General features: G+C 46.9%; 9 protein-coding genes across 9 annotated transcripts; 5 read left to right on the forward strand and 4 right to left on the reverse strand.

The window, feature by feature from the left end:
* Positions 1–899: 899 nt before the first annotated feature.
* N7478_008824 (GFA family protein) lies at positions 900–1,446 on the forward strand (the record flags this gene model as incomplete). The annotated part of the gene is made up of 3 exons (XM_056925038.1): positions 900–1,020; positions 1,082–1,290; positions 1,363–1,446. The coding sequence occupies 3 exons, from the start codon at positions 900–902 to the stop codon at positions 1,444–1,446; spliced, it is 414 nt and encodes a 137-aa protein (XP_056777764.1).
* Positions 1,447–2,897: 1,451 nt separating this feature from the next.
* N7478_008825 (Zn(II)2Cys6 transcription factor domain-containing protein) lies at positions 2,898–4,500 on the forward strand (the record flags this gene model as incomplete). The annotated part of the gene is made up of 2 exons (XM_056925039.1): positions 2,898–3,324; positions 3,380–4,500. 2 exons carry the CDS (start codon positions 2,898–2,900, stop codon positions 4,498–4,500), a joined length of 1,548 nt encoding a protein of 515 aa, XP_056777765.1.
* A 401-nt stretch (positions 4,501–4,901) lies between these two features.
* Positions 4,902–5,537, reverse strand: N7478_008826 (YbhB/YbcL family Raf kinase inhibitor-like protein; the record flags this gene model as incomplete). Its single annotated transcript, XM_056925040.1, has 1 exon — positions 4,902–5,537. The coding sequence occupies one exon, from the start codon at positions 5,535–5,537 to the stop codon at positions 4,902–4,904; it is 636 nt and encodes a 211-aa protein (XP_056777766.1).
* Positions 5,538–6,255: 718 nt separating this feature from the next.
* N7478_008827 (uncharacterized protein) lies at positions 6,256–8,188 on the forward strand (the record flags this gene model as incomplete). The annotated part of the gene is made up of 3 exons (XM_056925041.1): positions 6,256–6,427; positions 6,479–6,718; positions 6,783–8,188. 3 exons carry the CDS (start codon positions 6,256–6,258, stop codon positions 8,186–8,188), a joined length of 1,818 nt encoding a protein of 605 aa, XP_056777767.1.
* Positions 8,189–9,346: 1,158 nt separating this feature from the next.
* N7478_008828 (uncharacterized protein) lies at positions 9,347–11,053 on the forward strand (the record flags this gene model as incomplete). The annotated part of the gene is made up of 2 exons (XM_056925042.1): positions 9,347–9,698; positions 9,756–11,053. The coding sequence occupies 2 exons, from the start codon at positions 9,347–9,349 to the stop codon at positions 11,051–11,053; spliced, it is 1,650 nt and encodes a 549-aa protein (XP_056777768.1).
* Positions 11,054–11,904: 851 nt separating this feature from the next.
* N7478_008829 (putative integral membrane protein) lies at positions 11,905–13,209 on the reverse strand (the record flags this gene model as incomplete). The annotated part of the gene is made up of 4 exons (XM_056925043.1): positions 11,905–12,296; positions 12,364–12,428; positions 12,488–12,876; positions 12,937–13,209. The coding sequence occupies 4 exons, from the start codon at positions 13,207–13,209 to the stop codon at positions 11,905–11,907; spliced, it is 1,119 nt and encodes a 372-aa protein (XP_056777769.1).
* A 1,590-nt stretch (positions 13,210–14,799) lies between these two features.
* N7478_008830 (intradiol ring-cleavage dioxygenase) lies at positions 14,800–16,092 on the reverse strand (the record flags this gene model as incomplete). Its single annotated transcript, XM_056925044.1, has 3 exons — positions 14,800–15,403; positions 15,454–15,778; positions 15,837–16,092. The coding sequence occupies 3 exons, from the start codon at positions 16,090–16,092 to the stop codon at positions 14,800–14,802; spliced, it is 1,185 nt and encodes a 394-aa protein (XP_056777770.1).
* Positions 16,093–17,971: 1,879 nt separating this feature from the next.
* On the forward strand, positions 17,972–18,274 carry N7478_008831 (uncharacterized protein; the record flags this gene model as incomplete). Its single annotated transcript, XM_056925045.1, has 2 exons — positions 17,972–18,057; positions 18,115–18,274. 2 exons carry the CDS (start codon positions 17,972–17,974, stop codon positions 18,272–18,274), a joined length of 246 nt encoding a protein of 81 aa, XP_056777771.1.
* Positions 18,275–18,457: 183 nt separating this feature from the next.
* Positions 18,458–19,830, reverse strand: N7478_008832 (uncharacterized protein; the record flags this gene model as incomplete). Its single annotated transcript, XM_056925046.1, has 2 exons — positions 18,458–19,373; positions 19,421–19,830. 2 exons carry the CDS (start codon positions 19,828–19,830, stop codon positions 18,458–18,460), a joined length of 1,326 nt encoding a protein of 441 aa, XP_056777772.1.
* Between the last annotated feature and the right edge of the window lie 1,384 nt (positions 19,831–21,214).

Below are 21,214 nucleotides of genomic sequence, written 5' to 3' on the forward strand. Positions count from 1 at the left end.
GGTCCGACTCGCTCGCTGCATCTCGGCTGAATTTGTCACAGTGCAGCGTCAATTTATTTTTTTCTGACCGACGCAACTCGCTTTTCTCTCCGTTCCCCGAGCGTCTAGGTACAGCGCTCCCCGATGCTATTGTTAGTGACCGCGCTCATACCCCTTGCTGAACACTGGAGACAGTGTTCCACTCCGTAGATAAGCCGCCAGAAAATTGAATGCGATTCGGTAGTCACACATCCACTGCGTTTGTTAGTCAATTGGCTTGTATGCGATTCACACATCCTTTGTTTGTTTCGAGGGCCAATTCCCGTAGTTGTTTCGTTGGGTTTCTTGGATACTCCACAAATAATGCGGGTCTTGCATTGATTGGTGCGTGGATCGGCCGCGGGGAGTGTTTCGGTGACTGCGGATCATCATGTACATAGCAAAGACGAGTCGGAGAGACCTGACGCTGCGTGAGCAGTCAAACTGCGGTGTCTTGCCAATATCTCAATTTTGCTCCGCATCCACACGCATATTCGAGCTTAGTGGCGCGGTGAGCTGAGGCAGGGACAACAGATGATAATAGTAAGCTATACGCGTGAGCTAACTTAATGAGAAAGATTAGATAAGAGGGGCAAAGAGGCGGGCGGGGCTAGCGACAATTTGTCATGCACAATTTGGAATTGCCTTTAGTATGACGCAACGTATGCATTTTCATCCTGGATTCAGCAGATGCTAGCAATTATTGTTGGGGAAGCATGTAGAAAGTCTAAGTCGATAGTACCAAAGGTGGGAAAGCGAAGGAAGGTTGGAATTCGATCCCACTTCTGCCCTTTAAATACTCTGTCTCTTCCCCTCCTCCCAAGGTCCTCATAGTCTCAATTCTTTGCTCCCTTGAGAACCTTGCTAGAATCAATTCCATCATGCCTCTTACTGGACACTGCCTGTGCCAGGCGGTCACCTATGAATCCACCATGGATGCGCCCTTGGTCACTGCTTACGATCACTGCGACGACTGCCAGCGCCAGAGCGGATCTACTTACTGTATTTCGTCCCCTCCCATTAATTGCACTCTCACAAGTGGTGACATCAACTAATTGTTTAGCTTTGGTCGCTGTGGTTCTCAAAGACACTTTGACCATCAAAGGCCCCACCAAGAGCTGGGCAGGCGTTGGTAGCTCCGGCAAGGCCGTACACCGAATTTTCTGCGGCGAGTGTGGCTCTCCTATCGCCCACGACCCCGAAGCTGCTCCTCCGATCATTGCCTTGAAGGCTGGTACTCTGGACACAGAAATCAAGAAGACACTCAAGCCGGTACGTGGGGCAACTTTTGGAAGTTAGGGATGCGAGACGCTAAATAGTGGGGCTAACTTTTTTCTTCCGCAGGATACCGAGATCTGGACTGTTAGCAAGCTTCCCTTTTGCCAGGAGCACCTTGAGAAACCCTTCGAGCACATGCCATCCCAATAAATTTAACGCGGCGGATACATTATACTATGCACCCTCGGATCGAGTGGACAGTTACGACATGAGGAACAAAAAGTCTTGTGGGCGGGTTCCATTAATGTAGTTCAAAGGTTTAGCCAGTCTAATAACGAAATATAAATGATTTTGAATGTCGATGATATCGAATGTCGATGATATCGAATGTGCATTGCTTGGAATTAGTAGCAAACATTTCAACCTTACATTCATAGATGGACTGTTTGACTGTAAGGTCATTTTCAAGATCAGTCCGAGTAGGCTGAGACCCAGACGATCGGAAAGACTTTTTATGAATCCCTGCTGCGCGAGCTCAACACTGCGGTCTACTTACCTATGATGATTACTTGTTGTCATAGTTCTAGGAACGATAATCCTCGTAGCCTTATCAGATCATGCTGGATTCTATGGATCGCCCACGCAAATCCAATCGCACGAGCAAATTCGCCGAGCGGGCCTCAGCAGATGGGTACTTCGTGTCTCATCATTTGTACCCAACTGGAACTCTCCCTGAATCGGGATGGGTACCGACATGTGACTCCCGCGGCTACGATGAATACTTAATTTAGTCTATTGCCTGTTTGGTAGATATAAGGACAGGATGACCTAGTAGAATGGTATTAAATGGAGTACGATGGTCCCGAATACGGTATCTCACATGTAGTAGTGATCTGACCATCTTCTCGGGGTGCCTATATACTATCTGGAAGTACAAACTGGCAGTTGTTATCGTAAATGATTCCAAATCTGTAGGATATAAAGTTACTTAGGTAAGTTATGGAATAAGCAGAGGGAAATTAAGTTTTGTTTCATGAGAAATTATGCCCAGGGGTCTCTTCAATGTTAAGAGCACATGAACTCTATTACGAATCCTAAATTGATACTCCATGATACCAGAAATAAGTCATGGACTTACATTCCCCAAAACGAACATAGCCACAATATCTCCCACATGTCGCTTCCGCCGAATTTCCAATACCATACCAGCGCGTGACCAGCGGCTCCCCTAAACCCTCCCAATTATATTTCTCACAGCGAGAACTGTTTCCCAATTCACTCCTTCCGGCACAGGTGCGAACGACTGGTCAAATATCTAGCCAGAAAACACGGAGCATTCCAGCAAGGTCGGGTAGGACAAACCCACTTGTTGAAGTCGGATTTGCGGATGTAACTTTCAAATCTGCAAGCTAATAGCTTGGTAGCAGGTGTATCCGGAAGAAGTGATATCATGGACAGATTTGGAAAGAGACATGAATTCCCGAGGTCATGAACGTGATGCTGGGCCCAAAGTAGTAACTTAAAATGGGGAGGTATACGAGTAGATAAACGGAGACGCTGGGGAGTGTCAGACCACAGGTCAATAAATTTGAGAAATTGTCAGCTTATTTTGAACAGCCATTCTAGCAAATAAAAAAGTACACCAGTGATCAGTTCTCAGAATGAGCTTGTCGAAACAATCGAAAGGTGGCGCTTCTCAGCTTCCCCAAAGCGTTAAAGTTCGCTCGACATGTAATGCATGTCAGCAGGCTAAGATTCGCTGCAGTCATGAGAAGCCATCGTGCCGTCGTTGTCAGAAACACAATCTTGATTGCATTTATAGTGTTTCGAGGCGATTGGGACGACCAGCCAAAAAAAGAGGTTCCCGCGTGGGACTGGAAGAAAGCGAGAATAGTCCTATACCAAAGAGAAAGTGTGAGCCGTTTGAGCATGAGAAGAAAACACGCCGAACTACTCGAAAGAAAGCAAGTAGGGCTAGCTCTGGAACATTGCTACCAGGTCGAGCTACCAGGGCTACCGTGAAAGATGAAGACGAGGATCTATATACAGCTTCTATCTCGACTGAGAGCATTATGGATGATTCATCAGGTAAGTTCTTGTTGATGTCCGCATTAGGTTTGTTTATACCAATAAACTCTTCTAGCACTTGAAATGGAATTCACGACGGATTCATGGCTCCAAGAGGCTGCTTATACTCGCCCCAGTGGTGGGTCTGACAGCCAACCTATACAAGACGCTTATGCAGACCTGGATCTGGAAGATAAATTTGATTCGCTACCATATTATATGAGACATCCAGCCTCAGCACATCCACATTCATTAGGAGACTCTTTCTTCCCACCCATTCCCATAGGGCAAGGGTTGAATCCAAATCAAATGAGCATTGAATGCGACATGAAAAACTTCCAGCAACATGCAGATCAAACTTCATATCTAGAAATGAAGGACAAAGCTGAAATCTCCCCGTGGACATATGGATCTGCGCCCAATTTTGACATACAGCCCATAACAGATCAATGGGGTCTGGACAGATCATATCCATCAAACGCGATGTTACTAAATAGCTCACCACCAAACTGCTGTCCTCTTCAGTCTCCCGCAGCAAGTCAAGACAGCGATATATACTCATCAGAAGCGCTGGACTTTTTGAATTCGCTAGATTCAACTCCAAGCTTCACTTGCAGCTGCTACAAGCAAGCGATGAGCGAGCTGATCCGATTGGGTCTTAGCGCTGGACCAGACGGTTCCTGTAGTATTGATAGAATTCTTGCATGTCAGAAGAATCTATTAATCCAGACAGAGGCCATTTTCGAATGCAAAATGTGTTCGCAGTCCGAAGTCCAGGCTAACATACTTATGATCATCATTGTGACTATTGATAGTCTTCTATCTACCCTTGATGGAGCCATTCCAAGACCTGGTATTGACGAGAGAGATATATCGATCAAGCCAGCCCAGGCTGTCAGCGGAGGAGAGTTCGATGTTAGAGGCGGTGGTGGTGCTGGTGCTGGTGGTTTCAAACCATATGTTGACGCTTGTCCTTTAGTTGTTGGTGGATTTAGTATTCCTATGGAGGAAAAGTCATATTTTGCTCAGCAGGTTTTACAAGCTCGTTTGTCTATGCTTCTGGTTACTATTCGGCGTATTCGTGTCTGCCTGCAACAGCATTTAACTGCAGTGTTGTCCAGAGGGAGGCTACTTATGATTATGGAGACTGATCGGAGGCTGCAAGGAATCATGATGAAGATCAAGATGGCGGTGTGACGAGTTCTTAGGCAGCAGATTTTGTTTTGCATTGTACCTGGTGAAAGACAATTGACATGTTCTTACATGAGTTGAATTCTCCCAAGTACATTCTGGAATAGGTAATAAGTCAATCCCTTACCATGATCTCCTTTACGACTAGGCACGATAATTGCGGTGTTTACAATCGAACAATCGATGTATTGATAGGTATTTCTGAACTTGGACGAGAATAATTCACCACTCATTGCAAACAACCTTGGAATATTCCATTGATGCACATCATAAGATAACAGAAAACACAGCCCCATAGTGTAAACATATTTCAAGATTCTCAGATCCACAAACGCCACAAACTCTTTGCCAGGGGCGAACGGTTACCTTGTTGCTTTCTCGATTTGGGTGATTGCCACTGAAGATATTCAAACAGGCCAAGGCTTTTCAAACTCTCCAGTCCATTGAGCCCAGCCAACAATCTTGCCCGCAATAGCCTTTTTGATGTCCGACTTGGTGACTTTCTCAGGATGAGCAAAGTTGAGAGATTCCTTCAGAGCGATGATAGTGAAGACATATCGGTGAGTTCCATGTCCAAGTACAGGGCTGGCACCAATATAAGAAGCGCCTCGAAGATTAGGAACATAATTCCATGCGGATCTGGTCTTCCAGCCGGGGTTGTTCTTGGCTACCGAGGTTTGCAAAGAGGAAACATGGGTATGTTTGGCATCAATGCCCCAGAAAAGGCCATGATGAACGACCAGGAACGGAATTGGAAGATCGATATCCTCGCAGATCAGAACGTATTCCTTGACGGGCTCAGTCGCTTGTGGAGGTGTCCATGTCAATTCGGGGATGATGCCGATTCCATCTTCAGAAAGGCTGGTGTGGTGGAGAAGTAACTTCGAGCCAGATGGACCACACTCTTCACATTCGAGAGTCATATTCGGCTTGGGGAGGTCCTTGAACGCATGGCAGTAGATAAATTGTCGGGAATCATGACCTCTGATTGGGTAGAATAACCGGCCGAGGAAGTACACCATGTAATCTAAGACCGAGGCCATTTTGACAAACGTGAGGGGTGTTCTGCGCAGAGAACGGTCAAGTGATCAATTGGCGTGAAAGAGGTACAATTGACGATAAGAAAAGAAAGTGAATGGGAGAGAAAAACGTGACCCAAATATAAACCAAATATAAACACGGTTCTTTGCTCATCAGGCAGGAGCGATCCCGCTTCAGGCCCGGAACCGGCAGGCGCGACTCGGAGACACTTGTTTGTTCATTTTGCATCTAATACTGCCTTAACCAGCCCTGGAGTCCATAGTCCATCAGTCCATCCTCTTGGCGCCTGGAGATTTTCTTAAACTGCTTGAAGTGGACTTCGGATGAAATTCGTCGTCAGATGAAGCGCGAACATATACCTGGGAATTGACTGGCGTACCCTACCTGAGCAGGATGTTCTCAGAGCATATACGTTGGCCTAAGCATCTGCACTGGTCCTCAAACTAATTTGAGTCTAGTTGAATGCCAGTGATTAGCAATTTGCAGTATGAACCAGGCGTTTACTGCTATGCAAAGGTTTGTTTGCACATACTTACAAGGTTTGTATAGCCACCGACTAAATTCTCAAAAGTGGGTCCGTCCTGTGGTTCCTGGGCGATCGCTATCAAGCGATGACCACATCGCGCATCCCCGCCCTGCCGTTTCCGTCCCCATCCGGTTCAGTGAACTTCGCAGCGATGGCAGGCTTGGGATTTTCACCCTACTCCTCTACCTGTCTTCATGCTGTCATCCATACTGACAGCTTTCCGATCACCCTCTGAACCCGATGCGGGGACTCAGCAGCGGCCTTCGCGATACGTCGGTGAAGACACCACCCCAACAACACACCGTGAGATTCTGGGCTGGTATTCCTATGGCATTGCAGCTGAAGTCTTCGCGGTTTGTGGTGTAGGTTCGTAATAGCTCTATCCATACTCATCAAGATTTTTACTCATTATTATAGGGTCATTCCTCCCTCTCACGCTCGAACAACTTGCCCGCGAACACGGGTCACTACAGACCAGCCATCTGCCCTGTTGGGGCCCTGACGCGCCAACAGAGGGCCCTCAAGCTGACGAACAATGTATGGTCGGGATAATGGGGCTTAGAATTACCACTTCAAGCTTTGCGATGTATACATTTTCACTGGCCGTCCTCATTCAAGCTTTGACTTTGATCTCGTCAAGTGCCCTGGCGGACTACGGTAAGCTCGCAAACCACATAAACTTTCTCGGTCGGAATACTGATATCTGGATTTCTTGCCATAGAGCGTAATCGGAAAACGTTACTCCTGTCCTTTGGGTTCATCGGTTCAGCTACCAGCATGCTATTTGTGCTCATCGCACCATCTATGTATATTTTTGGTGCTATGTTGGTTGTGATTGGTGTTACTTGCCTCGGATCCTCCTTCGTCGTCCTCAATTCATTTTTGCCTGTGCTAGTCGCCAACGATCCATCGGTTCAAGAAGATCGCGCTCGGGGTGGCGAAGAGATGTCAAACCTACGGAGCGATCAGAATGGCGACATTTCGGAATCGAATGACTGGGATGAAGATGACAGTGTAGATGGCATACATACAACAGACCAAAATACTCGTTTCACAAATGAAGATCTCAAGAGTAAGCCACAGAGTTCTGCCCCGGAACTCCAGCTCTCGACCAAAATATCATCTAAAGGAATTGGTTTGGGCTACTCCGCGGCAGTCTTTGTACAAGTTCTCAGCATTATTTTGTTGGTCACCCTTAACAAGACAAAGCTTACTGAAACATCCGCAACGCTACCCATGCGGTTCGTGCTGCTCTTAGTTGGGATTTGGTGGTGCGCGTTCACCTTCGTCACTCGTCGCTGGCTCCGTACTCGGCCCGGCCCTCCTCTTGATACTTCTTCGCACCCGGGCGGTTCAAGATGGCGAGTCTGGTTACGACTTATAGGGTTTGCATGGAAGTCACTCTGGCGAACAATAACAGTGGCTGTGAAATTACGCGAGGTCGTCATTTTCCTGGTCGCATGGTTCCTATTATCCGATGCCATGGCAACTGTTTCGGGCACAGCCATTCTTTTTGCCCGCACGGAGTTGAAGATGAGCACGGTATCGATCGCTCTATTGTCAATAACGGTTACTGTGTCGGGGATGACTGGCGCATTTCTATGGCCTCATTTCTCTCGAAGATTCGGCCTCAAGTCGAACCAAACAATCATTGTTTGTATCGCACTGTTTGAACTTATACCACTTTATGGAATGCTGGCTTACATTCCATTCGTCAAAAATTGGGGTGTGATCGGTCTCCAGCAACCATGGGAAATTTTTCCACTTGGAATAGTTCATGGCCTTGTGTCTGGAGGCTTAGCCTCCTACTGTCGCTCGTTCTTCGGTCTCATGATTCCCCCTGGTAGCGAAGCTGCATTTTATGCGCTATACGCAGCTACTGACAAAGGTAGCTCCTTCATCGGGCCCGCGGTAGTGGGTGTGCTTATTGACGCGACAGGCCAAGTGCGATCGGGCTTCTTTTTCATTGCAATTATCATAGTGCTGCCAATCCCGTTAGTCTGGATGGTCAACGCCGACAAAGGTCGTCGCGAGGCGCTCGCAATGGCCGAGAAGCTAGACGAATCGCACGGCGGCCCAGCACAGGATACTCAAGAGGCAGAGGGTCTTCTTACCAGCGAGCAATAGAATTATGCATCGCGAGAATTACATGGACGCAACCATATACCTAGCCATTACAACATAGTGATAGATCATTTTACATACTAACGCCTTATGCATTTATGATAGAAAAGGCGCATCGATGCAATCAATACATATGGAAGTATTCAATCATACCAGACATCACATCGTCCTCCATGAGATATCATGAATCCAGCGCGTCCATATTTTTGATCCGAAGCGCCGTAAGATCTCCGAGAGGCCTGGCGAATGGTAAGATTGTATACCCTGGGAATGGGTCTGTGCGGTAGTCTTGTGGGAACCCCGAATCGTCGGCACTAACTCAATCAGATGATTTCTTGATCGCCATCTCGCCTTCGGGAAACTAACAGATATACAAAGCGAAATGATTCATCGGGAAGACACAAATTATCCGACTTTCCGGCTAATAAAAAATCCTCCTGACCCGGTCGCTTTGACCATAATGGCTCCCTGGTTGCGCCATTGAAGTAAGGCTGCACTACTGGATTGGTCAAGGTCGCCTCGCCGATATTTCCAAGCCAGAATCTGGGAATCAAAGCAACAGACACTCAAGGAGACATCAGCCGATCGTAGATTAGCTGCAAGCCTACCATGAGCACGGTGCCAACGCGGTTTAGCCACGGCGCGACCCTCCGTTTCCCGAACGGATTAGGGGCATTTTGGCCTCAAGAGGCGTCAACGCCATCCTAGCCTTGGCCCAATCACAGAACTTCTACAACATTAACGCCCCTCGCTTCCCCAGAAACCAACCCAATATTTCGGGCCGATTTCCGGGCCTCCACATTTTATCTCCTTCAAATTCGACTGACTGCTGTGATAGGTGCGAATCGTTGTCCTTCCATGGCCGTCGTATTCCACCAGTATGGCCAGATATTTCCCTAGTCGCGAGTTGATTGGCTTGGCTGTCTCTTTAATACTCGAACCCGCGGCCAGATTAGCCTGAATGCAAGATGTGATTCTTTGATGTGCTCTGTTTTCTCCACAGAATTCCCCGGAATGCGAATTGGCACGTGGTAGACCGTCTAGAGCATGTCGGCCGGAAAGTCTTATATTCCAAGGATCTCCGTTCCCTTCTCATAGTATTTTCAAGCTAGTGGTTGTTGTTGGTACACCGAGACTTGACCAGCGGCTTGGTTATCAATCATGGCAGACCTTACGCAGACCGAGATTGCATTGGAGAAGACGGCGGCACACCATGTGGAGGACACTCTAGGCCACGGGGCGATCATCGAAGCGAAGCAAGCAACAGACGATGAGCATTCTCAAACCTTGTGGCAGGGCTTGCGTGAAAATCGCAAAGCAGTTGGATGGTCCATGTTGATCTCTCTATCAATCATCATGGAGGGATATGATACGATTCTTTTGGGAAATTTCTATGCCTATCCCACTTTCCAGCAGAAATATGGTGAATACTACGGAGAAGAGACTGGCTGGCAAGTGCCTGCTCGATGGCAGTCAGGTCTCAGTATGGCTAGTACAGTTGGTTGTATCTTTGGTGAGTTGCTGAGATTTCTACATAAGGAAATGAAAAATTCCACTAACCTGTAACCAGGTGGTATCATGAATGGATATTTTGCATCGAAATTCGGTTACCGATATGTCATGATAATTGCACTAGGATTTTTGAACGGATTCATCTTCATGACCTTCTTTGCCAACTCAGCAACCGTGCTCCTAGTCGGTCAGATTTTCTGTGGATTTTCATGGGGAGTCTTCGCCACTGTTGGCCCTGCCTACGCATCCGAAGTCTGCCCGACAAACCTACGAGGATACCTAACCACCTATGTTAACTGCTGCTGGGCGATTGGACAACTGATTGCGTCCGGGGTGTTGTACGGTCTGGTCGATCGACCTGACCAATGGTCATACCGTATTCCCTTCGGTTTGCAATGGATTTGGCCCGTGCCATTGATGGTGATTTGCTGGTTAGCACCAGAAAGTCCATGGTATCTTGTCCGCACAGATCGTCTCGAGGACGCAAAGCGCTCTCTCCGCCGACTTAACAGCGACAGGTCAGAAGACCAGATCAATGGGCAAATAGCGATGATGGTGCACACCACTAGCCTCGAGGCTCAAATTGAGGCCGGAACCACCTATGCCGAATGCTTCAAGGGTGTGGATTTGCGCCGGACGGAAATTTGCTGCGTCGCCTTCATGGGCCAGATCATGTCTGGTAGTTCATTCGCTTATACTCCAACTTATTTCTTCGAGCAAGCAGGCATGAGCACTGCTAAAGCCTTCCAGTTTGGCGTTGGCTGTACTGCCGTCAGTTTAGTTGGTACTATGCTGTCCTGGTTCCTGATTACCTTGTTTGGCCGCCGGACTCTGTATGTCTGGGGCCAGGCCACGCTCACCACCTTGCTTTTCCTGGTCGGTATCATCAATGCAGCCTCCTCTACTAATGGCGCCATGTGGGCCCAGGCAGCCCTATGTATGGTTTGGCTTTTCGTTTACTCATTGACCGTCGGACCAATCGCCTACTCCGTCGTATCAGAGATCTCCTCAGTCCGCCTGCGTACCTTGACGGTCTGTCTCGCCCGAACAGCATATCAGCTCATCAACGTCGTCTCCCAAGTTCTGGAGCCATACTTCATGAATCCCACCGCCTGGAATGCATCTGGCAAGACCGGATTCTTCTGGGGTAGCACGGCCTTTATTGCCTTCGTGTGGGCCTACTTCCGCCTCCCAGAACCAAAAGGCCGCACCTACGCAGAACTGGATATTCTCTTCGCCAAAAAGGTCCCAGCACGTAAGTTCGCCTCAACACATGTTGATGCGTATGCGGCTTTAAATGCAACCTCGCAGGATGCTCTGACTCGCGAGGAGGTAGTGACAGAGGTCAAAGAGTGAAACAAAATGCGGGTCTACTTTCTCTATTTTGATATTCTGTCACACGTTGGTTTCGTCATGAACCTTAGGAACTAGCTCCTTTGCCGGACCCAGGCCAACGGTCGCAAGATTGTATGTATGCCTAATTACTTATGCGAATATGAAACACCGATTGATAATGGTCATTTTTGCCGACATGCCCCTGCATTCTTGTTAGCCCCACTGCTTGGGCGTGTGATGTGATTCTCATACTTACGCTATTTAATTTTCCCCAATATTATTGACCTCTGCCTTGTACAATACCCTTGTAACTGCCATTGATGTGCCCACTTAACAGGGATGTTTAGCTTTTCATTAGGTACCCCATTTTAATGGCGATCAGTGCCGGCGGGTTGTTTCCCCTTTAGGCTGGGAATGGGCCTTGGTATCTGTAGGACCTTGTAACAATATCCCTTGCCAACACAATGCCATGCCACAATGTTTTTTTTCTCGAGGCGAAGGATCAAGCAGTGGCAAGCTGGGCGTCCAACTGCCATTTTGAGCCGGGGATGGAGTACCTGGCGCAAAATTCTCCGACTGCATGACCCAATTCCTCATCAAGCCTGGGGCGTGAATGAATCTCGCTTACATTACAATAGACCCACCGGCGCCATTCCCGATCGTCTCACTATTCCGTAGCAAAAGTCCCAAAAAGCAGACAGAGGGACTGAAGAATAAATCTCCAAATAACCCAAAGATCCGTAAGCTTGCCAGACATTGAGAAGATCTCATAAAAGCATTATAATTTATTTTTAATCGTCATAGTACAAATCCATATAGTACAATAATTATAGGTGTATAAAGCATATGGGCAGATGAAAAGCTCGGCTTAATCAATCATCGCGCACAGACACCCGAACGGACCGCTCGACTTTCCACCCTCCGCGACTCGGGTTTAGATCCTCTTCGCTACTACTGCGCGGATTAGGATTCTGGCTCCCCATAATCGTAGTCGTCACGCCATGATAGTCATCATTATCGGTACCAGTCCAGAGCTGGTCAACATCGGAGCGATTTTCAATTTTAGAGCGTGAATTACGATTAAATCCCTGCGCCACATTGCTAGATAGCGGGAATGAGCCGGGTGTACGCGCACCCCTGCTTCGAGAAGCGGAGGAGCTGTCGCGGAGAAATCGGATGAGGGGGCGAAGAGTGGTGAGACAGCCAGCTGTGATGCCGAGGCCTGCTTCGACGTTTGACCAGATTGAAATTTGGTATGTATCGTCTGTAAGTACTGGTTAGCCGATGGATCCAATCGGGCGGACAGGAAGCTAATATAGATTGTGGCGTACATAAAAATTCGTCGCTCTTGTAATTTTTAATGAATGGGATGCGGACGATGACTGCTGCGCTCGCACTGAATAGGAATTAGTATTTCCGTTGAGTGTAAGGAACAATTTGAATTAGGTGACTTACATGCAGCCGATTCCTAGAATTCCAATGATGGCAAGTTTGGTGCGCTGATTCATGCGCAAGTTCCAAATTAGTGCCACTGGAAGGAGACCGATGGTGAGATCTGTTACGGCCGCGCCGACACTGTATAGGTATGCGATGCCAATCAGGAGATCTTTGCTAATGCAAGTTCCTTTCGAGTCGGTGAGGATATTCCAGAAATGATCGACGGGATTGCATTGGAAGATGGTGAAAAAAAGAAACACGACGCCGACGGCCGTTGCGAGGGAAATCGCGGTATAGAGGATGTATGCATGTATGCGATCGACTGTAATACGCAAAAGAGTGATGATGATCGAGATTTTGGCTACAACACAGGTGATAACGTAGAAGACCTGGCCTAACCACCAGCACTGTGGGCGCAATCAATTAGCATCGAAATGGTCTTTAAATATAGACGGAATGGACCATACCAGCATCGCCTTGGGAAAATCGTCTGGCCTGGTCTCGAAATGAACCAATTTTCTACCCATTCCATATTCCACTCCTAGAAAACCGCAGATGGCAAATGCGAGATTCAGCGCCATGGCCAGAACCATGAAAATATCATCGTTACCAAATGCCTTCACAACTCGAGTGCGAACGAATATCCGTAGACCGACAGAAATGAGCGAAATAGCGAGAAAGATGGCAGTGACAATTCGGATAGCCTGGCTATGGCTGTCATCGTCGACTTCCACTTCCATGGTGGTCCAGGTGGGTAGGGCCCATCCACATAGACGAAGATAGTGGCAGGTGGGTAGTCAGAAGAGGGGAGGGAGGGGGAAAAGACTAGGATGAGGAAACCCCTCGATATTATATGTTTTATGAAGATCTCCACGTTAAGAACCGGCTATTATGACTGCGAAAATCTGCTGCAGCTCTAGACTCATGGGTCAAAGTGGAACTCCCCCTGCCTCGTGAATAATGGCATCCTTTGGTACGAGTGGGGAGTATTGATTTCTAGGGCGAGTCTAAATCTGTTAGATCGGCAGCACAGATGAACCGATGAACCCATCTTTCCAGTGGTCGCGGCACATTCGATACCGCGAAGAAGAGCCGAGGTGATCCGCTGCAGGGTTTCATTGTGGTTTGGGAGGCTGGGCGGAGGAGATACAGAATAGTCTATCTGAGACTATGTAGACAATTTCACTTTTTCGGGAACCATGTACTCCGCATATTGTAATGTACCGGTCGTCATCATTGTTCGAGAATGCAAGTCATTCCCCCGAAGAATGGGAGATCTAATTGACCACCTGGGAATTGTGTTTCAGCAGAGCGGACGAGGAGCCGCATCTATACTGAAAGCCGGTTACCTCCGGTAACATTGCTCTGATTGGCCAAACTGTCCAACTTCAGACCCATATTCGAGTGCGTCAAAGCGCCCATTAATTGGAAAGCCATGGTTGAGGAGGCCATGGATCTTGTAACCGATCATGGTAGTCAATGGAACCCTTTTCCTGGTACTTTGTACATAAAATGACATGGTAGACTTCGTGCTGTTTATAATTAAAGCCATGGTATACGGGGGAATTTAAGTTCACAATGCCACGAGGCTCACAGCCACCACGGAATTCACGTCGAAAGAAGAAATATTGCAGCCTGAGGCACCAAAAAGGCAACAAATTTAACCTTGTTCGAGCCCAGATTTGGACTAGTGCGAGGGCTTCTACCCTGCCACGATTGCACCTTCCCATGATAGACTAGCCTTGATGCACCATTCCTATTTGAGACTAGTGTCAGATACAATCATTATGAACTCCTTGTTACTCCGGACTAAATGAATCTAAATGGATCGAAGAGTGGCTCCTGGAAGAATGTTTTAGTCTTTAGAACCTTCGATTCAAGATGTTATCTACGCTTTGGGCGCCAAGATTACGCACTCCGTGATCCGCTCCCCATTGCTGCAAACCTGCGAATCCCTTTTATTGCTATCCGTGCGCGCCTATCAACACCGGGTGGAGATGTTACACGCGCGGGAAAAAAATAAGAAGAAACTTGGATTTCATTCTGATCGACATTATTCACATGTTGATTGCCACAAATCAATACACCTAGGTTCTAAATATAACCAGTAAGGGCTAAAAAGCAAGTCTTTCTCGAAACTTTGAACCAAAAAAATGAACTCTATATCACGCTCTAAATCAAATCTATGCTCTATGGAGGCTAGAAATATGCTCGTATTTGAGTCCTCCCCCTGAGCAACAAGAACCCGCATTAACCCGTCGCTCGTCAATAGCTCTTCGTTTAGAGATGATTCCCATGGATTGTTCGGGCGCCACCTCTCCACCTGTCTTCTATGAAGAGACACTAGCAGAGGCGCTGGGTGAAGAAGACATAGTCATGCTGCCGCTTGGAGCACTGCCACCACTGCCACCACCCATAGCTGCACTGTCAGAGTTCTCGTGGCCTCCCTCGGCATCGTAATAGGCTGCAATGCTATAGTACGAGTTGTCTGTGTAGTCGGCGGTGGAGTTGAGGCCGATCTGGATCCAAGCAAAGAGACCGTCGTCAAGGTCCTCGCCGAGATAGATGTATTCGGGGAATGGATCATAGGCACTATCGGCCTGCTTTACAGACCACATATCTTCGGCATTTGATGTGACGGACTGGGTGTTTGTGTTGTATGGGTATGTGTTCTCCACTGCGGTACGAAGAACCTCGTTCCAGAACAACTGGCCATTGTGAGCAATGCTGCCAGTGCCCACTTCCAAGGTTTTGTTGGGAAGAATAGTAGCGTTGAGATGGGTCAAGAGATGGGTGTGTGTTGCGCGCTCGTCGTAGTGACCGGGAAAAATTGTGTCGAAGGTCACAACACCGTCTTTGTCGGTTTGTTGAAGACCTCGCAAATAAGTGCTGTCCCAACCATCGGCTGCATAGTTGCCGGAAACCGAGATACCACTGTTTCAGTCAGTCAATGTTCTCTTGTGGCAACATTTCCTCTTGCATACCTATAAACACCCGTGGCATTTGCTTGCCAAATGTCGACGACAGCACCGGGAATTGGTCGGCATGTGTTGATGTCGATATACTGCACTTCCAAGTGAATGTCCACACCATCAGAGTACATTTCCTCTTTGACGTCCTGGCGGAACACTTCTCCCCAGACGTAGTAAGGGCCATCAGTGACTGTCGGTGTTAAGATACAACTTGTGTTCGCAGCGAATACAACAGACTCAGGAGTGGCGGGCGAATAGCCAAGAATGTCGGTCTTGTTATGGTTGACAGCTTCGTACTTCTCGAGCGCAGCAAGGTCGCGCCGCCATTTATGAGCATCTAAAACACATCAGTGAGTGGCTGGGTCTATGCTTGCAATTAGGCAGGGTTTTCATACTGGCAGTGACACCACGCTTCTCACGGAGCTGCTGGACGGTTCGGGAACGACGAGCAACGTTTCGCTTTGCCAACTCCCGTGCATGCAGACTGCTTTCGCAGCCACCGAGCGATCGCTTTGCTGCCGCCGCCATAGCATCACGAGCATGAACCTCACGCTTTACAGCATGATGATCATGCTTCTCACCGGGGTGAGCAATAGCTGGTGTAGCTAAGCATGCTGCTACCACCGCAATTAATTTGGACAATTGGACCATGATAGGCAAATTTTGACAGACGAAGAGAAAAGTCGAAAAGAGTTACTTTGTACTATTTCTTTCCATCCAAGCAGCAGCTGGATACCTCAAATTTATATGCCTTGTCCATTTCGCCTGTCTCTCTGGACGCGTCATTTTGAAGGTAGACAACATATGGAGAATCCGAGCGTACGTTTCGAATGTCTTCCCTCTTTCAACTCTGATCAAATCAACGACCATGAATTGTCAAGTCATATCACTTTATTCATCCATAATCACCCTCATGGTTGCTTGGCGCCGCGTGTCTAGAAACATAGAATGGCGAAGCCAGTCTAGCGCCCCACGAGCTTACTTGACAGGGTAAATGATCGCCATACGAGTGACGAATTGAAGACTTTCCATTAGATATGACTACCCTACCGGCCAGGAATAAACCGATTCCCGCCTTCAGGATGTATCCACATGCTGGCCGAAAGCCGGGTTATGTACGGCAATTGGGGCCTGGATCAGCGACCGCGTCAGTCTTTGCCGGTCTGTATAGGGTCTTGGCAGGTGACGGGAAGTTATCCCACCGTCCCGGGCCTTAGCTTTAAACGGTTCGGAGCATCAGCCCCGATTAGTCAGATACATAGTAGAAACAAGATTTCAAGGAAGGTTGAAGGTTCAATTTTGAATTTTGTAGAGGCTATAGTGGATTCAGACTGTGGTCGTTCACGATCCGTTCACATACTCTGAAACAATCTTGTTGATCCATCTGACAATTGAAGGACTTTGACAACTTGCATAGGAACATAACGCTTCAATCATCCTAGCTCACGCCAAGTTTTGGAGAATTCATACGTTAATGACCAGTTAACGCCCGTAAACTTTGTTTTATTATGTAGGTGACTGAGTCTGCAACTTGCGTTGCTCAAAATCAGGCGCTTCTCCAAAAGCCCAAGCTCAGTGGACCCGAACTTGGATCATAATCCATGCAAAGGTTAGCTAGGCTTGGTTTCCGCATGAGGAGGACTATGATTTGAAAGCTAGCCAGAGGAGGAGGGCGTAAACTTATTATAGAACATAATAAGAGACAGGCGACCGAGCATACACAAAGGAAGAACCATTTGAAACCTCTGGTCCACTGGCTATTCATTGAATCGAAATCGCATATTCACCCATTTAATTGGAAGTCCCTTGAACGCTTTCATACAGCATATTTTAATCTGACATGCATCCTCCAGCGCCAACTCAACAGTGGGAATTGAAACTACACCAGATCGTTCAAGTACTTTGAAACCCGAATGGCGATGTTCTTAATATCGAATGCCGTTTAGGTTCATTTTGATCTACCTTGATCCCAGAAAAGAATTTGTAAATTAATCTAACCTGGGTTGACTCCCTGAGAAAGATAGCACTCTGTGATTTGAATAAGGAATCAGTATTAGAACCGGTTCGATTTCCAAGCTCTTTCTACCCCTCATGCGCGATTTCCGCTCATACCAGTGCAACGTGATAGCGCATTTTACATACATAGGTTGATTGGAAACGGTCGCGAGGAGAAGAGCTTCAGAAAGTACTACTTATAAAGCTCAAGAGACCCTGAGACCCGGATTCCGCTTTCGCTCACAAATTCAGTTTTGCCCATTTTAAAATTGGTGAAAATATGGCGTTCAAAAGCTTGATTATCTCGGCAATTACTTGCTTGAACCTCAGCAAGGCCTTAGCAGCTCCACTTGTTGTTGCTCACTCCGTGGTATGTTTCAAATGTAGTTCAACCAACTGAATTTCGAGGCGGGTACTGATCTGACACTGAAGGTTGAGTTATGTGATGATGGACTTTCTCAAAATTGTCAACTCCATCGTGTCGATATAAAAAAATGCAGAGCAATCAACAAGCCGTGAGATTTTCTTTACCAAAATGACGGATTTCAAGTTATCAAGCTTATATCATTTTAGTCTTAATGCGAGATGGGTCTCTGCAGCCCACAGTTGTTGGCTATACCAGTAAGGCGTTTAACAATCGTATGTGGAATAGCCGACTGATTTCTTTAATTTCTATAGCAATAACGACTGCTCTGGAGACGAAAAGCTCTCATTGCCTATGATGGAGGCGCCCTTTGCACTCGACAAGTTTGAGAACTCCAACGAAAACTTCAACTCAATGAGCATGCCGGCCAACGGAAAGGCAGTTTACTGCACCTCCCAGTCGCATAGCCCATAGCCTTACGCCGCTCGGGTATCGACCCAACATCTGCTTTACATATAATCGAACTTTTCAAGAACGGCTTTATTCTTTCCTTTGCAAAAAAAATATATTTTCTCATGCTAGATAGTGTATATGTCGCTTTTCGTGTGTCAACTAACTCCCGTATATTGAGAAGGAAAGTCCGATTCTATATGTAGGTCAGACATCTGTCTTCTCTGCCTCGTCTACACTCTCCTCTGCATCAAACATAGACTCTCGCATGAACGGGCTTCGGCGTCGAATATCAGGGCCTTTCAGCACCAAAACAACAGGGACGACAGACAGAATCACACCAACAAACCCCAATAGCGAGCCAGCCCAGCCATAGCCCAGTGTCTCAAAAAGTTCGTAAGACGCGAGAGGTAAGAAAGCTCCAAAGGTGTTCCGGCCTAACGAGGCAGCTGATAGAGCAGAGGCAGCATATTTCTCATAAGCGTCCGTCAGATAATTCACAACAGCCATGTAAATGCTATAAATCCCAACTCCGGTGCATCCAATGCCCAGTGTAGGTACAATCCAATGAATGGACCCGTTGCCTACACTGCCCCATCCGTACCAAAATAATCCAGCCGCGAATAGCAAACTGCCGGGAATAGATGTATAGAGTCGAGCCTCTGGAATTGGCTTCCCTGGTTGTTCCTTATTCCTCTTCGCTGATCTCAAATATATCCAATCCTGGATAGGATTGAACACAGTACCGATAACTGCGCCAGCTGAAATAGCGAGCTGCACCAGGCCTGTCGTAAATGTACCCCAGCCGTAATTGTGACTAAATGTCTGCGAGACGCTGGAGAAGAAGAGAAAAAGAATCCCCCAGGCAAAACTGACCCAAAGCGTGAAAAAAATAACCACTGGCTCTGTAAGAAGCATTCGAGTCGGCCGCTCAAAGGATACTTGCAGCAATTTCCACACGCTAGTTGTGTTCAAATCAGCTTCCGCGTAGATGGGTCTCCCGGTCTCCTTGCGAAGCTTCTTGGCACGCTTTTTAAGAATAACATCTCCCCGAGTCTCGCGAAGGATTAGCCAAAATACCGGTATCAGTGCTGCATTATAGATAATTTGAATATAGAAGATCCTATGTTGTATTAGCTTGGTTCCCCGAAAGTAGTTTGTAGGTCTCACCATCTCCATGGATCATGTTTATTTATAGTCTGGATTGCGGCACCGATAAATGGACCAAGTGCAATCCCCACAACACTGGTGAAACCAAATAGCGACATCGGTAAGCTGCGAGCCTTATTGCCATACCAGACATCGCTAATACTGCCACCGACGATATTAATGCTGACGGATGACGCGCCTCCGCCAAAAAATCTCGTGACGACAAGGGTCGCAAAATTCTGTGCGAAGGCTGAAGGGAAAAGCGAAACTACAAGAATGAAATAAGCCACAAAATAACCCGGCATGCGACCCGATGATTCTGTCAACGGCACAAAGATAAGTGGCCAGAAGGCCGCCCCCATATTCCAAGATGTTGTTGCCCAGGCAAGATTCGGAAATGGAGTGTTTTGCACATTGAATTGTGTTCCCATATAGTTGTTACCTGCACCGTAGGAGCCAGCAGGTAATCCAGTAAGGATGGAGCTATAGATGTGACGATAGTGAGATTAGCTTTTGGCATGATGGCAAAGTGGAAAGGAAAGGAAATTGACAGGGCGACTGACATGAAGCACACTGTTAGTGTCAATACCCATTTATAGGTTTTACTCCAATTAAATGGGTTATCTGGATCATCTGGGCCATCCCAGGTATGAATCTCTATATCTTCTTTATCTCGCAAAGGGTGCTGGCTGACATGACCTATATGGTCTTCGCGTCGAAAAAACGATCCCACCCTGGAAATAGATAAGTCACTTGGCGTGAGGCCACAAAGTTTATGCAACAGGGAAATGTTTACCTTGAGCGGAAAGAATCATTGAATTCATTATGGTGCAGTGTACTGACAGTTGATGATCGGTAGATACTTCGCGGGGAGGTTTCAACTTCAGGCTCTGCCCTAGGGATAGTTCGTACGTCGTTTTCTTCCATAGCGAAAATTGAGATATTAAATTGCACTGCCAACAGTTTCCCTCAAAACGAAAAAAAAAATCAATAAAAAGAACGAATCCTACGTACAATTTAGAAAGAGCTTTTGCTGAGTCAACGACTATTCAACAATCCATCTTCAATTACGTCACGTAGCGTCGGTAGAGGTGAAAATCTAGATTTTGCGATCTGATTCATGTTGTCATTGCCGTAAATCTACGCCGATGAAAGAATCGTAAATAATTGTTCAGTCTTGAAATAATTATCTCATTAATTTGTGGTTTAATGAGAACGTTTATCTATACTCGGCTGCTTTCCATCGAAATAAAGGTCACTCCACTTTCTATGAACGCGGATTTTGGCAGATGTGAGTTATGAGAAGATCTTATCAAATTTATTTCCTAAGAGTAGGAATTTGGCAGGTCAATGGTATAATATGGGGGTAATAATTAGGTCAAGACAAGAAAAAGAGGCAGAAACGTTACTCCATTTTAGATTTTTCATAGGGCTACATTCTCGACGTTCAGTAATGAATGCTGGCTAGGGATACATACTCCACCCTCACATCCCCCCAGTGGGGTTGTCACAAGAACGACTCTGTAGCCAGTCATATTTGGTTAAATACGCATCTATGTATACACAAGCAGGTATTAATTAGCGAGGGTTGATAACATTGCATGTTTGTTCCGAGCCTTAGAATGCTAATACTATACTATATATGATCTACTACCCAGATCCGTGGACGCCCCACAAGCATATATTTACTACTAGTAGTGCTAGTATGTACTAGGTGCTATGAAATCCCACATAAAAAGATTGTTCGAGTTGCTCATGTCTTTTCAATCTTCTTTTGGACTATCTTCCCAGAATCCAGAGCTCGCGAATTATCTA

Source organism: Penicillium angulare (genome assembly GCF_028827245.1).
Source record: "Penicillium angulare strain IBT 27051 chromosome Unknown utg000005l_segment0_segment0, whole genome shotgun sequence".
Lineage (NCBI taxonomy): Eukaryota > Fungi > Ascomycota > Eurotiomycetes > Eurotiales > Aspergillaceae > Penicillium > Penicillium angulare.